The sequence below is a fragment of the Schistocerca cancellata genome, chromosome 5 (genome assembly GCF_023864275.1).
Source record: "Schistocerca cancellata isolate TAMUIC-IGC-003103 chromosome 5, iqSchCanc2.1, whole genome shotgun sequence".
Lineage (NCBI taxonomy): Eukaryota > Metazoa > Arthropoda > Insecta > Orthoptera > Acrididae > Schistocerca > Schistocerca cancellata.
In genome coordinates, this window is record NC_064630.1 from 322,699,970 (window position 1) to 322,718,081 (window position 18,112).

The 18,112-nt window shown below is 41.3% G+C and overlaps 1 protein-coding gene across 2 annotated transcripts in view; it reads right to left on the bottom strand.

Moving 5' to 3' along the window:
* LOC126187377 (anaphase-promoting complex subunit 5) overlaps positions 1 to 16,834 on the bottom strand; it is a 148,020-nt gene extending 131,186 nt beyond the window's left edge. Inside the window, exon 1 of one of the 2 annotated variants that reach the window (XM_049928425.1) lies at positions 16,498 to 16,834. In XM_049928425.1, the coding sequence (XP_049784382.1) occupies positions 16,498 to 16,624 (127 nt within the window). In that variant the 5' untranslated portion in view covers positions 16,625 to 16,834. The remainder of the gene's footprint in view (positions 1 to 16,497) is intronic. The other variant, XM_049928427.1, reaches the window with a different exon arrangement.
* Positions 16,835 to 18,112: the final 1,278 nt, after the last annotated feature.

An 18,112-nucleotide genomic window follows, 5' to 3' on the forward strand; every position in this document is an offset into this window, starting at 1 on the left:
GCACAGAATGGAGCCTCTCATATTTCCGCTTAGCCTTATTGTAGGTCAGGCGGTCCAGGGTCTTATATTCCATTACCTTCCGTTCTTTCTGGAATACCCTACAGTCCGGCGAGCAGGGGGAATGGTGTTCTCCGCAGTTAACACAGACGGGAGGCGGGGCACATGGAGTATTGGGATGCGAAGGACGTCCACAATCTCGACACGTGATGCCGAAAGTACATTGGGATGACATATGGCCAAACTTCCAGCATTGAAAACACCGTATCGGAGGAGGGATATATGGCTTCACATCACAGCGATAAACCATCACCTTGACCTTTTTGGGTAAGACATCACCCTCGAAGGCTAAGATGAAGGCACCGGTGGCTACCTGATTATCCCTCGGACCCCGATGGACACGCCGGACGAAGTGAACACCTCATCGTTCTAGGTTGGCGCACAGTTCATCATCTGACTGCAGAAGAAGATCCCTGTGGAATATAATACCCTGGACCATGTTTAAACCCTTATGGGGTGTGATGGTAATGGAAACATTCCTCAACTTGTCACAAGCGAGCAACCTCTGTGACTGGGCAGAGGATGCTGTTTTGATTAGAACTGACCCAGAGCGCATTTTGGACAATCCCTCCACCTCCCCGAACTTGTCCTCTAAATGCTCCACAAAAAACCGAGGCTTCGTCGACATAAATGATTCACCATCAACTTGTGTACAGACGAGATACCGGTGTGAATAATCTGCACTGCCGTCTTTAGCCATAAGTTCCTCCCATGGACAGGCAAGGGAGGGAAATGATCTCGAATCATATTTCTTGCCATTGAGGTTAGACCTCGATCGCTTAGAGACTGCTGGTGGAGGCCCACCAGCGAGAGATGATGTACCACACTTCATTGCAAGTCATCCACCCTGATGCCACCCACTCCGACAAGGGGCTCTACCCACGGGCGCCACCCAGCCACAGCAAAGACCACTTGGATGGCCTTTGCCGGGAGTCCTGATGCCCCAGAGGGATAGGCATCTACTCCTCGGCATAAGTGGGAAGGTAGCAGCTCAGGCATCAGCAGTGTGATCCCTGTGTAGTCAGGTGGCTACCACCAAGAGGGTACATGATGACCCCACCACAACAGACTGGCTACCGTGCTAGATGTGGGGTGTCGAATATCCATGTATACCACGAGGGCGAAGATGGAAGTGCCCAATGGAGGGAATGTATGCTACCTGCAACACACTGCAGCTGATGTGGCTGGAAGCTTTGGTGTAAGTCCAACTCCATGACAATATCGGGTGTGCCAGATCTTAGGGCAAGATGGATTTAAGATGCACCACGTAAGGCGCCCTTCCCAAATGGTACACACTAACGGAAAATTTTGAAATGTAGTGGTCAAACCCCTTAGGGGACCATCACAGTAAGGCAGAAACGTTGGAGACTCCTTTTAGTCGCCTCTCACGACAGGCAGGAATACTGCGGGCCTATTTTTACTCCTGTACCCGCAGGGGGGAGGGGGGGGGGGGAGTGTGTGGAGACTATGTATACTGGATGAAGTGATTATTCCTGCGGTCAGCGCTAGAAAGGTAATTATCATGTGTCATGCCATGCATCAACCCATGGATCTTGTAGTGGAATGTAGGAGAAGCATACCACTGAAGAATAACTTTGTCATCCCAGCCTCTGTCATCTTGTTTAAGAACGGATTCAGTGAATTGTGGATAATTAACTGTCACCGAGAACCGCAGATCCTTCCAAGACGCATGTGCATAGCAAATGCTGAGCCATTAATTGCAGAAAAGCTGAGCATCATAGAAACCACCTATGTCGAGTCTGTGGGAGAAATTAGCACTACCACTACGAGACAAGATCTTCTAGCTCGACTATCACCATATCTCACAGAAGAACAACAGAAGAAGCTACATGAAATTCTTCAAGAGTTCCCTGAATGCTTCAATCCACAGGTGAAGAGCAAATTAGACAAACTGACGGTGAAGCACTGGATTAGCACTGGAGACCATCAACCAATAAGCCAGAGAGCATACCATGTGTCAGCAACGGAACGTCAAATAATTTGCGAAGAAGTTGAGAAAACGATGAAGAATAACATAATTCAGCCTTCACAGAGCCCATGATCGTCACCAGTGGTTCTCGTCAGGAAGAAGGATGGTAGTTGGCACTTTTGTGTTGATTACAGGAAGCTTAATAAGATAACTAAAAAGGACGTTTACCTCTTCCAAGAATTGACAATACACTAGACTGTCTGAAGGGGGTTAAGTTTTTCTCAACCAAGGACATGTACTCGGGATACTGGCAAATCGAAGTAGATGAGGCAGATCGTGAAAAAACTGCATTCATCACCCCTGAGGGCCTGTATGAGTTTGAGGTAATGCCGTTTGGTTTGTGTACTGCACCAGCAACTCTTGAACGAATGATGGATAATCTTCTAAGGCATCTGATGTGGACAATGTGTCTTCGTTATTTCGATGACATTATAGGGTTCTCAGAGACATTTGATGAACACACAAAAAGTCTGAGGGCGATTATTAAGTATCTCCAACAAGCCGGACTTAAACTTAATCCAAGAAAGTGTCTCTTTGGAGCAAAAGAAATCAAAATACTTGAGCACCTTGTGTCAAACGAAGGTGTGTGGCCAGACCCAGAAAAGGTGAGAGCTATAACGGAATTTCCTATTCCTCAAAGTATTAGAGATGTGAGAAGCTTCCTCAGATTGTATTCTTATTACCGCCGTTTTAGCAAAGACTTTTGTATCAAAGCCAGGCCACTCCAAGAGTTGTTAAAAGCCGATGCTAAATTTATCTGGGGTGGTGTTCAACAAGATTCTCTCGATGTGCTGTGAAAAGCTCTGACGACTGGCCCCGTACGTGGTCTGTATTATGAGAGAGCACCTACAGAACTACACACAGATGCCAGTAGGTATGGGATCGGTGCTCTCCTGGTGCAGATTTCGGATGGAAAAGAGAATGTTATATCCTATGCTTCTAGGACACTTACAAAAGCCGAGAGAAACTACTCAACTACAGAAAGAGAATGTCTTGCTGTGATCTGGGCCATGTGCAAATTTCGGCAGTATCTCTATGGAAGGCCATTCACAGTTGTTACAGCCTATCATTCACTTTATTGGTTGACACGTCTTAAGGATCCAACAGGACCACTCGCCAAGTGGGCACTGCGTCAACAAGAATGTGACATTACAATAGTGTACAAAAGTGAAATAAAACACCAAGATACTGACTGTCTCTCAAGAAACCCTGTGCAAGACCATCACGACTCTGAAGAAAGTAGTGACTGTCTTGCTGCAGTCCAGGATCTCTCTGCTGAGCAGGAGGAGGACACCAAGATATCTCAAATTATGCTTGCCTTAAATCGGTCAGAGGCTGGGACAGGACAATTTAAGGTTGTTAATGAATTACTTTGCAAGAAACACTTTGATCCAATTGGAAAGAGGTGGATACCAGTGATTCCTAAACACATTCACTTAGATGTTCTACAGAAATTCCATAACACACCTGAGGCCGAACATTTAGTATTTATTAAGACATACGATAGGATCCGCAAGAGATTTTTCTGGCCAGGTTTATTTAGGAGTGTCTGTCATTATGTGTCGCACTGTCGAGAGTGCCAGAGGAGAAAGGCAGTTCCTCAGAAACCACCTGGCCAACTCATACCAATTCCACCAGCCGAAATGTCTTTCCAACTTGTAGGGATTGACCTCCTAATATGATTTTCAACGTCTTCTAATGGCGACAGATGGATTATTGTTTGCAGTGATTATCTGATGCACTATGCCATTACAAAAGCCGTGAAAACAGCCGAAGCATTCAAGGTAGCGAAACTCATCGTAGAAGACATTGTATTAAAACACGGTGCTCCATGGTCGTTAATTACAGATCGAGGGAAAGTTTTTCAATTGAATCTTGTGACAAAGATAAACCGTCGGTGCAACATTACTCAGCACGTGACGATTGCCTACCATCTGCAAAGTAACGGGCTTACTGAATACCTTAATAAGACCTCGGCCGACATGCTATCAATGTTTGTCAATGTTGAGCAGAACAACTGGGATGACGTGTTACCTTTCGTGACGTTTGCCTACAACACAGCCAAACAAGACACCACAGGATTTACGCCATTTTTTCCTGGTGCATGGGCGTGAGGCGACGACGACGATGGACACTGTGTTCCCGTTACATCCTGATGACGTGGACAATGACTACATCAGCCAGGTGTTAACCAGAGCTGAGGAAGCTCGGCAGTTAGCTCAAATCTGCACGCTGCAGGCTCAAGAAAACAATCACCAAAGGTATGACGCGAGCCACCACCCTGTTGTCTGCCAGCCTGGTGACCTCGTTTGGATCTTCACTCCTGTTCGGAAGGTTGATATCTCTGAGAAGCTGCTCAGGTGCTACTTTGGATCTTATAAGGTTGTAAGACAGTTGTCTGATGTTACTTATGAAGCTGAAGATTTTGACTCTGACACAAGACAACGAAAGATCAGGGATATGGCACACATCCTTTGAATGAAGCCCTATAAGGATCGTGCAACCTAGTGTAAATTCGAAGCTCCAGCGACAGGCAACAAGCGGAAAGGTAACGAAGAGTGTAGCGGCAAAGGAAGGTCTAAGAATATAAACGCAAGGGCGAACATCAGTCATCGGGTGTCTCAGTATGCAGGACCGATGACCCGTTCCCAGACTAGTAGGACATAAAACTGAGACGCTGTTCTCTTAAGGAAGGAGCAAGGTCGCAGAAGAAGCCGAGTAGCGCAGTCACCATAGTGTAGTGGTTACAATACTAGATCATTCCATGGAGGGTCGTGAGTTCAAAACTCACCTGAACTGAAACAATTTAATTTCTGTATTTGGTTCGAGTACTTTCTAGAAGTATCCACAAATGGCAAGAATCATTGTACTGGAATGTTCTTTAGCTGTATATATAAAGTATGTGTTCTGGCCGGAGGCAGTTCGCTTCGCGCTCTTGCAAGTGCTGAATAAACCTTCATTAAATGAAATTCGTGTTTGTCATTCATCTACTCACACCTTCTTCTATGTGACAATATTGTGCGGTACACAACACAGTGCACGGATTCTGGCCACTGCTACAAATGAGATTTTACATGATGCAACAGCATCTCTGAAGACAAGAGGAAAGGAACATTCCACAGTGTAGGAGATCTTCAGATTTAAGAATTAAAGCAGTAACAGTTCACCATTCACTGAAGAGTCTGACCAATACATAAATTGGCCAAAAACACTTGCACCACCCTCATGACTTTCATCGTGTATTTTTTTCGATTAATTGCAAATATCGTTCTCAACAATGTAGGAAAAGATAGATTGCCATTTACCATACAGATGGTACGTTAAGTTGCAGACAGGCACAATTAAAAGACATTTACACATAAGCTTATGACCACAGCCTTTGTCAGAAAACGGAAGAAACACAAGATTCGGATCCAAGCTGCCAGAGTTTTTAGTCATGTGTGCATGAAGTGTGCTTGCTTGTGCGAATGAATGGTGTGTTTTTTCTTTCATTTTCTGATTAAGGCTACGGATAAAAGCTAATGTGTAATTGCATTTTAATTTTAGTCTGTCTGCAACTTAAAGTGTCGTCTTTATGGTGACCAGCAGTCTATCTTTTCCTACACTGCTAATAGTCCAACCTGGAGTTTCCATTGTTTAAATATCTTTCTCAATCATCTTTTGATCACAGGAAATCACTAAATACAGTTAACTGTTTAATGGTGATACAAGTAAATGCCATCCCACCCGAGATCTTTCCCACCCCTCCTAAAGTGGTATTCCATTGCTCATCCAACCCTCACAACAAACTAGCCCATCCCTATGCCACTCCCAATCCCAACTTCTTGCCACAATGATTATATCCCTGAAGAAGACACAGGGGCAAGACCTGCCCAGTTCAGCTACTCACCACTTCCTGTCCCAGTCCTGTCACAGGTTTATCCTACCCCATCAGAGACTGTGCCACCTGTGAAAGCAGCCAAGTCATTTACCAGCTCTGCTGCAATCATTGCACAACTTTTTGTATTGGTATGACTATCAAAACTTTTTGTATTGGTATGACTATCAACCAGCTGTCCACTACGGTGAACAGCCACTACCACACTGTGGCCAAGAGCAGAGTAGACCACTTTGTGGCACAACATGCAGCTAAGCATAAGATGCTCGATTTCAACAGCTGCTTCACTACCCGAGCCATCTGGATCCTAACTTGTACCACCAGCTTTTCCAAACTATGCAGATAGAAGTTATCCTTACAACACATTCACCACTCCCCTAATTATCCCTTCCCCAACCTACAGTAACATATTGTCCCCATACCCTTACCCAACAGTTTCCACCCTCTCTGTCTTGTCTCCTCCTCATTCTCATCTCCCACAGTCTGCCAATGGAGCCTTCCGTCTTTCCCCACTCCTTCCCTTTTTTGCTCCTTTTTTCCTCACCTCTCTGGCCCAGAACCTCTTGATGCTGCACCTTTTAGCATTCTAGTCCTTGCACACTCTGCCAGACAGCATTCGTCCCCCCCCCCCTCCATAAACTACTATCCCTTTCCCTTCCCCACCCCTCCAGATTGCTGCTTCTATCCCCAAATGATGGCTGCATTCTGGCCTGAACTGCACAGCTGGCAGTCATGTGCATGATGTGTGCTTTCTTGTATGTATGAATGGTGTGTCTCGCTTTTGCTGATGAAAACTATGGCTGAAAGCTTTTTGTGAGTACCTTAATTGTGTCTGTCTACAACTTAAACATGTCTTCTTTATGATAAGTAGCAATCTATCTTTTCCTACATTGTTAAAAGCAAACATGTGTCCTTAGTGCAGTTCTGTACAGCTCAGTATGTCTCCAATGACAAATTTGGCAATGTGGCTTCTGTAACCTGTTCAGTTTGTCAACTTGCCTCAGAGGTCACAACAAGCTTATGCTGTGCATATTTTATCACTTTACAGCAAGACGGGTTGTAAACATGGGATGCAGCCCATTGAACTTCTATACACCACGGCAACGTCAATCTAACATTCAGTTGGTATGATGAGATACTGAATGACTGAAGATAAGCCTAAGTGGTCATCTGCAGTCGCAAGCACCAACAGATTAGCATAACCTACAAATAATGGCTCATACACACTCCAAGGGCAAAGCAACTGCATTGTGTGCAGTATTTTTAAGGTAAGTGGGTGTGCTGTGTGGGCCTAGATAGTATGTAACCTAGTATGTAACCATATCCACACTATCAATTTGGCCTCAGGTATCCAATACGAACAAAAGCCCCGTGGGCACAAAAGGGGTGTGCAAGGGAACACATGAAATGGAATGTAGATCAATGGTGCCAGGTTCTCTCCAAGGTTTACCTGACACTTTAAGATCATCACAGAAGAGTGTGGAGATGGCATGCTACTAATTCACATCTCAAGCATGCTGTCTCACAGGTTCAGAAGGGGTGTGAGTCAGTTGTGTTCTGTGTCATTTTGTGTACGGATGTTGGACGCCTCTTATCACTATGAAAGGCAATTTGAGAGCTGCAGAGTGTCAGCATAGGACCCTCCACCCTATTGTACAGACCTACAGTTAACATTTCAACAGAGAAGATTTCATCCTTCATAACGCTAATGCATGACCATCCTCCCAAACACATTTTAAACATAGTCCAGAAGTCAGGAATCAGCCAAATGGAATGGCCTGTGGTATCCAGTGACATGAACATCATAGCTCAATCTAGGGACTAGCTGAACCTCCCAGTGCACCACTCCAGGAGCCCGTCTCACAAAACTAATGACCTCACATAGACCAGCATCTAAAGGTGGGGAGACTTAGGTAGCTATGTCTTGTATCACCCTGCGCAGCATGGGGAGGGATACAGAGGAATGTTTAATACGAGTCGTCGGCTTTGATCAGTGACATAGGAAACGTGAGAAATGCCGTAAACAAAGTAGCGATTATAACATTGTGTTACTGATTTTTTTGAATGAGCTAAGGTACAGATCACATACGAGGGGGGACCCAAAAATAACCAGAATTTCTTTTTAGAAAGCATATACTTTATTGTTTTCAAATACAACCTTAATCTCCTTCGAAGTACTCCCCATTAGCATTAATACACTTGTCCAAACATTCATTCCAGTGTTTGCAGCACCTTTTAAATTCGTCCTCTTTGATACCTGCTAGCATTTTCATTACATTGCGTTTTACGTCTTCCACATCCGCAAAACGCTTCCATCTCAAGTCTCTTTTCATCCTCGAGAATAGGAAGAAGTCTGAGGGTGCTAAATCCGGCGAATAGGGTGCGTGGGTCAAGGTAGTAGTCTTCATTGAGACCAAAAACTGGCGAATGCTGAGAACCGTGTGTGCGGGAGCATTGTTGTTATGCAGGAACCACACGCCAGAATCCCACAAAGCCGGACGTTTTCACGACAAACTTCTGCGAAGCCGTTTCATAACCTCCAAATAGAATTGTTGGTTTACTGTTTGGTTTTCAGGGAGAAATTCAGAGTGTACGATCCCTTTGAGGCAAAAAAAAAAAAAAAAAAAAAAAAATGATCAACATCGTTTTCACATTTGATTTCACTTGTCGAGCTCTTTTTGGTCGAGGTGAGCCAGGTGACTTCCAATGTGATGACTGTTGTTTACTTTCTGGATTGTACCCATACCACCATGACTCATCACCTGTAATGATTTTGTTGAAAAAATGTGGATCACCTTTGAACGCGTCCTTCATTTCGAGACAGGCTTGAACATTACGATCCCTTTGATTTCCGGTAAGAAGCTTCGGCACGAATTTTGCTGCCACTCTTCGCATCCCCAAATCGATGGTCAAGATGCGCTGAATTGAGCTCCAGGACAACACGGACAAGTTCTCGAGTTGGTCGATTGTCCTGTGTTGATCTTCACGGATGAGATCATGGATTTTGTCGATGTTGTGTTCACTTCGAGCAGTTGATGGTCGACCAGAATGGGGCTGATCTTCAACCACCATTCCTCCCTTTTTAAACTGAGAAAACCACTCGTACACTTGCGTCTTACTAAGAGCATGGTCTTTGTAGGCTGTCTGAATCATCGCAACAGTTTCTGCTGCTTTCTTGCCGAGCAAGAAACAAAACTTCACTGCCACACGTTGTTTGTAAGAAATACCCATTTCCTCGTGTCACATCTGCACTGTACGCACACTCAAAGAACTCCCAAAGAAACCACACTTCTCACTGTTGGGTGATGCCGCATGGCAGAATGACTCAGCAGAGCTCCTACTACAGCCCTCTGGTGGCGCAACCTGCTACTACAAGTACACGATGTGCAGCATTATGAGTCCGGTTACTTTTGAGTCCCCCCACGTATTTGCAGATACAGTGGTAGCACTTAACATTTTGAGCAGACATTTAGATTAATGTCCACTGCTATAATGAGGCAGTTTTGTTTTAATTAATGAATATCTGCTCCAAATGCTAAAAACTTCTTTATTTCTACACCCCGAACTGTTTCAGCTTTGATACTGAAGCTTTTTGTAGCAGAATCAAAACTGCTTCAGTATAAAAGCCAAAACTAGTAACTAGAGCAAAAGACATTTTTAGTAACAGGACTAGGTAGTCATTAATTCAGTACACTTCTATGGAGCAGCAGTGCCCTCCAAACAGAGAACAAACTAATATTTTTATTTTTCCCTAAATACTATTAGTATTCTACAACAACTTGAGATCTAGCTTTTTGGGATGGATGTCACACATAATTTGGGGAGCAAAATAACTGATGATGGTCGAAGTAAGGAGGATATAAAATGTAGACTGGCAATGGCAAGGAAAGCATTTCTGAAGAAGAGAAATTTGGTAACATAAAGTATAGACTTAAATGTCAGGAAGTCTTTCCTGAAAGTATTTGTATGGAGTATAGCCATGTATGGAAGGGAAACATGGACGATAAATAGTTTAGACAAGAAGAGAATAGAAGCCTTCAAAATGTGGTGCTACAGAAGAATGCTGAAGATTAGATGGGTAGATCACGTAACTAATGAGAAGGTACTGAATAGAATTGGGGAGAAGACGAATTTGTGGCACAAATTGACTAGAAGAAGGGATTGGTTGGTAGGACACGTTCTGTGGCATCAAGGGAACATCAATTTAGTATTGGAGGGAAGTGTGGAGGTTGAAAAAATCATAGAGGGAGACCAAGGTATGAATACACTAAACAGATTCAGAAGGATGTAGGTTGCAGTAGTTACTTGGGGATGAAGAGACTTCTACAGGATAGGGTAGCACGGAGAGCTGCATCAATCCAGTCTCTGGACTGAAGACCACAACAACAACAATGAGAATAATTACTAATCTTACAAAATAAATATTTGGTTAATGAAGTACAATGGGCAACAAAGATGGCCATAACAATGCCATGATCTATTGTGATTCACAAAAAGAATGGGAAAAAATACGGCAGGATGACTGGACCAAATAACAATCCTGAAACCACATTGTAAAAGCAAGTTATTATCTATTCCATCCTCACTCCAATAACTGCTTATGCACTGTCCCACATTCCCTTGCCAGCAAAAGCTCACAACACAGTGACCTACCACTATGAGTGCAAAGTACTGGCTTAAACTTCTAACATTGTTAATGGTGATACACTACAAAAAACTTACAACAAATGCAGTTTTTTATGTTATGCGGTACCATCTGTGTGTCATAACATTTGATATCTTGAAAATGAGATTATCTTAATAAATGGTTTTCAGCAATTGCTACTGAAAAACTAGTCACATCAATTCCCAAAGTAAATCAGCCAAAATTCCACCATACGCAATATAATAAAGAATGAGTTCCTACAGCAGATATTACCATTCTCACACAACTAGAATAGAGACTGATGTCTATCATCTAAACACACTGAAACATCACATGGTTCTTTATTAAAAACACCTTGTTCAAGAAAGAAAATCACTGGTACAGTCATTGAGTCTCACACAAGCAATGGTTAAACAGTCATGCTTCCCAATTCTTATATTCTCTCTCATAACTGTTGCATGACATACCTTCTTTGTACTCTTATTTCTTTGATATTTGCTTGAGGCTTACTTTTTACACATTTGTACCACATTATACAGGATCTTGTTGGTAGCTCAGTACACTTAGTAATTTAGTCATCTATGGATCATTTTATAATGATGTATGATTTGTCAGCTAAACACAAGGAAAAAAATAACATGTAGGTCTAAAGATATTTTTAATAATATCAGATGACTTTAATATTAACACAACGAAATGACCGTGCAAGAACAGTTCTTTATAGCACATGCTCATTCAACCTGCAGCCATGCAAAGAGCCCAATAAGACGTGCAGATTCAGTTGACACTATTATAGATTATTTAATCACTAACATATCTTTGAACAGACTGAGCACACAAATCATGGACACAGTAACTTCTGACCATTTGAGTCCAATTTGAGTCCATGATAATGTCATGGGCAACGAAGATACAGTGATAGAACTAAGACAGACCAAACCAGGAAACCTACATATCTTGGAAGTTTAGTGAAAACAGAAAACTGTGAGGGGATTTATGGTAAAAAAGAGTTGGGCAATTTTCTTTGAAACTATAATTTATTATATAAATATCAACTGTCCAAAATTATAGGAGACACGACAAGAAAAGTTCAGTAAAAAGTTTGATCACAGCATTAGTAATTGTTGGAATTGTGTGAACAATATATTTCGTGTGTGACGGCGCAAAGTGCACTGTGTAAAATAGACCTCTTTGACATTGTCTAACACTCTTTGTGTGCGCTAATTATTCTGCTGTGTTCGCTGTAATTTTGTTTGTTCTTGAATGTGCAAATATAGTTATTAGTAAGATGTCCTTTTTTCTCCTTAATACTTATTCAGCTGCGCAAATTCCAATAGTTATTCAGAGCAGGGAAGAAGTAAATGGAGTAGGCCTTCAGGGTGAGATCTGTGGAGATATAAAGAAAGCTTGCAGCAGGATAACTAAGACAAAAGCCAGCTATTATAAACAGATAATTATAACTTCCTCAAATGCCACCAACACCGTACGGGCACACATAAACACAAACGCATAACAGAAAAGTACCAGCTTATGTTAACATCATATTCCAAAGGACGGAACAAGGAAATAATCCACACGAAGTATGTAGGATTTTCAATCAGTATTACATACATATAATGGATAGGCTGGTCTGAAACTGAAACATACAAACAGCTTCGTAAAGGTAACAGATGATATGTTCCTCTCAACTGTTGAGGTTTAAGTCAAATATAATTAGATTTTTTAAAAAAAAAAAAAAAAAAAAGAAACTGACTTTTCAGGCCTTCCCGATGGATTGTTGCAAATACATTTCTCGGGTTTTCCCGCTGGATTGTATTGTGTAAATCACACACTATGATCTGGCAGCAAACCCGAGATATGTATTTGCAAAATTCAGAGTAATTGGATGGCATGTCTCCTAAAATATTATATGTAGGCTATTTCTAAAAACCTAACAGAACCTCCAAGTGCCTTATAAGTGATATGCTGGAGAAAGGAATACAAGTATTTCCAAATTGCCTAAAGAAAATAAATTCTCTTACATAAAGATGGAGACAAAGGGAATCGTGGCAACTACAAGTATCACTATTACAACTGCTGTCTAAAATTACAGAAATAGTCATAAAGGATACAATGATAAATTTCATGAGTAAACAGAACATAATAAAGAAACACTGCATTGTTTCAGGGAAGGTCAACCCACAAAGAAAGCAGCTGCAGATTTCACAGCATATGTAGTATTTGCTTTGAAAAAACAGCACCAAGTTTGTAGCCTATTCCTCGACCTACCAAAGACATTTGATCATTTGTGTCACAGTCTTCTTTTAGAAAAATTTAACCATATATAACGCAGAGCAAATAATAATAGCATAATATTATCAAGACCTTTGTCGAAAAATAGACAACAATGTGCAGTATAAATACACAATGGGTCGACAGAAGCGTCTGATCCCACGCGTTGGCTTTGACCCGTGACGTAAGGGTGTTGTGTGTGACGTCATGACAGCGCGGAGTTTGGTTTGAGTGTGGCTGTCTCCAGTTCTGTTTTATCTTATTTTATTTACTTTTATCATCTGTTCGTTCTATCTCGTGAGATTTTTTTTAAAATTTAAAAACACTTATTACTTATTTTAATTGTCTGTTTCCTCCAATTTCTGTTTTAGTTTATTATATTTATCTTTCTGATCTGTTCGTTCTATCCCGTGAGATTTTTTTTAAAAAGACAAAAAAACACTAATCGGCTACTGAAGCATCTTTATCTTCTATGGGTTGCAGGGGTTATGACCCCTGGGGAGGTGGGTGGGTATTCATGCATGGCTGTCTTCACTTGCATGTTGTAGCTACGCAGGGCGTCTAAATTTATTTATATTTAGTTTGCCCCCACCCAAAACACCCCATTTCCCGCGCTTGTCCCGTTAGTGTCATTAGGCTTCTTGTGGAAAGTGTGTGTTTTTGTTTCCGCCATATTTGTGACGTCATGGATCAAAGCAAACGGGCGGGATCGGACACTTCCGTATTTCCTACACAACAGATTGGAAACTGTGCCTTCAACATTCAAAGAAGTACCACAAGTTCCGGTATAGGGACCATCACTATTTATTCTATTTGCAAATGATATGTCAGAAGCTGTTAACGAAACAAACATTAATAACAATAACACATCTCTAAAGCCACCAGTAAATCTGCGAAGGACCTAGTAAATGAAGACATGTTTACAAATGGATAGGGCACAAATATATTTTTTGGGGGAAGGGTGCAACCTTTTTACAAATTAAAGTAAAACAACTTTCACGACGCTACAAGCAAATAGGGCAGTCAAAGCAGATGATCGTGATATTGAGCTTGGCGACTCAAGTATTTCAGAAGTTCATTGTAGCAAGTTCATGGGATTGATGGTGGACAGTTTCATGACATAGGAAACGAATGCAGACAATAATAAATATATTCAACAAATTACAAACACTAATAGTGCCTGCTCTGTACATATATTATATTCTTAAAAATAAACTGCACAGTTTTTCTGAACGAAAATATATATAATTGTAAAAAAATGTGTAAAAATAACTGTAACGGACAGACTTCAGTGACAAAGATCCTAAATAGCTGGGTGTGTATTTTAAGTCCCACACAGTAGGGCCTATAAATCTAAAATGTTACCTGGTCTCAGCCTGTTGTTACAATTGAGAGTTCTTAGATTCAAGTACACAAAAATCCTTAAACAGGAGATTCTTCAACAAATTCCATGTAAAATCGTCTAAAGATGCTGTATATGTATTTTATGATACTACTTTGTGTATGTTGGCTATGTATGGAAATTTATTTATATGGTGTACATTCAAAATCTTACAAACACTTGAAAAATTGTGTCATGCATACTCTGACGTATCGACTATAATACCAAAGAAATAAGGTGGAAAATTAAATTAAATAAAATAACGTATACACTTGTGTTAAACAGGTGGACGACAGATGGTCTCCGTATTTGTCAGATTCAATTTACAAAATGCACGGAAAACGTAAATCAGAATAGGCTAGATGGAGAAAAAGTTCAATCCTATTAAGATTATAGTTAATTTCCTCGCATGGTCTTAAAAGTCGCTGGTGGTGTTTGACTCTCTCTCTCTCTCTCTCTCTCTCTCTCTCTCTCTCTCTCTCTCTCCCCCCCCCCCCCTCCCCCACAATAATTGGTTGAGGTGACTCTCACCATGATTAGATTAGATTAATACTTGTTCCATAGATCATGAATACGACACTTTGCAATGTTGTGGAACGTGTCAGGTTAATAAAAGATGTCTGTATAAGATATTACAGTACACAAAATATTGCATGACACTAATGTTTAAGTTTTTTTCCCCATTAATTTATATCTAAAAATTCAGCCAATGAGTAGGAATTGTCATCTATAAATTCTTTTAATTTATTTTTAAATGTTAGTTGGCTATCTGTCAGGCTTTTGATGGTGTTTGGTAGGTGACCAAAGACTTTTGTGGCAGCATAATTTACCCCTTTCTGTGCCAAAGTCAGATTTAACCCTGCATAGTGAAGATCATCCTTTCTCCTCGTGTTATAGCTATGCACACTACTATTACTTTTGAAATGGGTTGGATTATTAACAACAAATTTCATAAGTGAATATATATACTGTCAGGATCCCTAGATCCTTAAATAGATGTCTGCAGGATGACCGTGGGTGGGCTCCAGCAATTATTCTGATTACACGTTTTTGAGCAATGAATACTTTTCTACTCAATGATGAAATACCCCAGAATAGCCAGCCGCGGTGGTCTAGCGGTTCTAGGCGCTCAGTCCGGAACCACGCGACTGCTACGGTCGCAGGTTCGAATCCTGCCTCGGGCATGGATGTGTGTGATGTCCTTAGGTTAGTTAGGTTTAAGGGGTCGACAGAAGTGTCCGATCCCACGCGTCGGCTTTGACCCGTGACGTAAGAGTGTTGTGTGTGACGTCATGATGGCACGGAGTTTGGTTTGAGTGTGGCTGTTTCCAGTTCTGTTTTATCTTATTTTATTTACTTTTCTGATCTGTTCGTACTATCTCGTGAGATTTTTTTTTAAATTTCAAAACACTTATTACTTATTTTAATTATCTGTTTCCTCGAATTTCTGTTTTAGTTTATTATATTTATATTTCTGATCTGCTCATTCTATCCCGTGAGATTTTTTTTTTTAAAGACAAAAAACACTAATCAGCTACTGAAGCATCTTTATCTTCTATGGGTTGCAGGGGTTACAACCCCTGGGGAGGTGGGTGGAAGCGTCCGATCCCACCAGTCTGCTCTGACCCATGACGTCACAAATATGGCGGAAACAAAAACAAACACACACACTTTCCACAAGAAGCCTATTGACACTAACGGGACAAGCGCGGGAAATGGGGTGTTTTGGGTGGGGGGGGCAAACTAAATATAAACAAATTTAGACGCCTTGCGTAGCTACAACGTTTAAGTGAAGACAGCCATGCATGAATACCCACCCACCTCCCCAGGGGTTGTAACCCCTGCAACCCATAGAAGATAAAGATGCTTCAGTAGCTGATTAGTGTTTTTTGTCTTTAAAAAAAAAATCTCACGGGATAGAACGAGCAGATCAGAAATATAAATATAATAAACTAAAACAGAAATTGGGTCGACAGAAGTGTCCGATCCCACGCGTTTAAGTAGTTCTAAGTTCTAGGGGACTGATGACCACTGATGTTAAGTCCCATAGTGCTCAGAGCCATTTGAACCATTTTTACCCCAGAATATGATGCCATACGAAAGCAGTGAATGAAAGAAGGCATAGTAAGCTAATTTACTGATGACAGTGAAATAAAGACAAACTGTGGAAACGCAAACAATACTATATCCTGCAAAATAATTATTTCTATTTCCTTAGTTTCACAGGTTTCTTAGTATGATAATCTTGTAATTAACTTGAGTTTACTTTATCCTACCTTTTACTTTCAGCAGACAAAACTCCCGTACCAGAAGCACGACGGCTACTTTATGAGGTGTGATACTCTCTGTGTTTCCTCTCTTTTGTATTGCACTAAAATTGTAAATGTCTTTAGCAGCTGACATGATGCAACAGTAACTGATGATTTCTCCCAGAGACGACTATTTTCGGGATGACACATGTGAAAATCGTTATCACCTACACAAACAAGTGTCATAGCTCCACTATCTTCTAAATACCGCCATTTATTTTAGTTTTAACATTGCACACATGTCATTTGCAGTGTCACCAACATTAATACAACATAGAGGTGGCAAAAAATAACATAACTGATAGAAATAGCCGGTTAGTAAAAAGTAACAGCTAATGGGATAACGGTTCCTCTGATACAGGCTGTTATTTCAATAACTGCCTAATGTCAACAGTGCCTCGCGCCATCTGTTGACCGAAGGTCGTACTACGCTTTCCCGTCAACTCATCGGAGATCTGGGTAGGAACTAAGGAGAGGGTAGACCATTTGGAAGGCGTTCTATAGTCCATGGGAGTAACAGTGAGACTGTGCGCCATCTGTTGATAGGAACTGTGTACTATATCGTGCGCTTTCGTTACTTTTAGCACAAACAATTAAATAAGGTTAATGTCCGAGCGGTGGCTGATAGGAGCTGCAGTACAGGCATTAACAAGTACGGTTGTTCCATTAAGCCACCGCCTCATATGTCAATTTAGCTTGGACGGGTTGTATAAAGAGAGGTACCATAAGGATTTCGAGCGACTATGGAAATAACGGTCAGAGATCTGTATTTTCCTGTGGCAGTTATCGTTATTGGCATGGAGGTAAGAATAATTACCTCCGTGGTTATTGGCTCACAGTTCTCGCTCTCTGGCAGTTATCGGACTACCATTACAAGTAACCTGGGAGTTGGTAACGGAATAACTGTGTGTCTGTGTTCCTGATACAGTGACTCCAGTCTTAGTCCCCGGTGATATTAAAGAAACGATAGTTACTGGAGCGAACAAATATTTACGTACTTCTTCGGAAATGGCCGATGGCCATCGCGAATGACAAATAACTTGTCAGAAAGTATAACGTAATACAGTGGAATATAATAATTATTATCCTCATCATTTGTCAGGAGATTGTCAAAATATGTGAATATATCACAGTAACTGCTAATATTTACAGAATTGATACACAGTCAGAATAAAACACAGTTACGCACTTTTAATAAATTTATCATACACAGAATACCCGATCTTGACTGTTGCAACCAAAACTGAAATATAGCAGAATTTTTACCTAAGCTGGTCTATCAGTCTCTGTTACGATATTCATCTACAGAGTAGACGGAGGGGTCAATCGAAGCGTTTGATTCCACCTGTCTGCTTCAACATAAAGGTGTTGTGGTGTGTGAATGTCATTACGCACGGTGTTTATGAGTTGGTTTTTGTGTGTGTGTGTGGGGGGGGGGGGGAGGGGGGGCTGTCGATCTAGGTTGCAGTGCCGGAATTTGCTGGTGGTAATTAAATTTTTTTTCTAGCTGTGATGTTTTGTGTATTTATGAAGTACTGAATGAGATTTAATTTATGTAGGGATTTGTGGACTTTTGGGATTG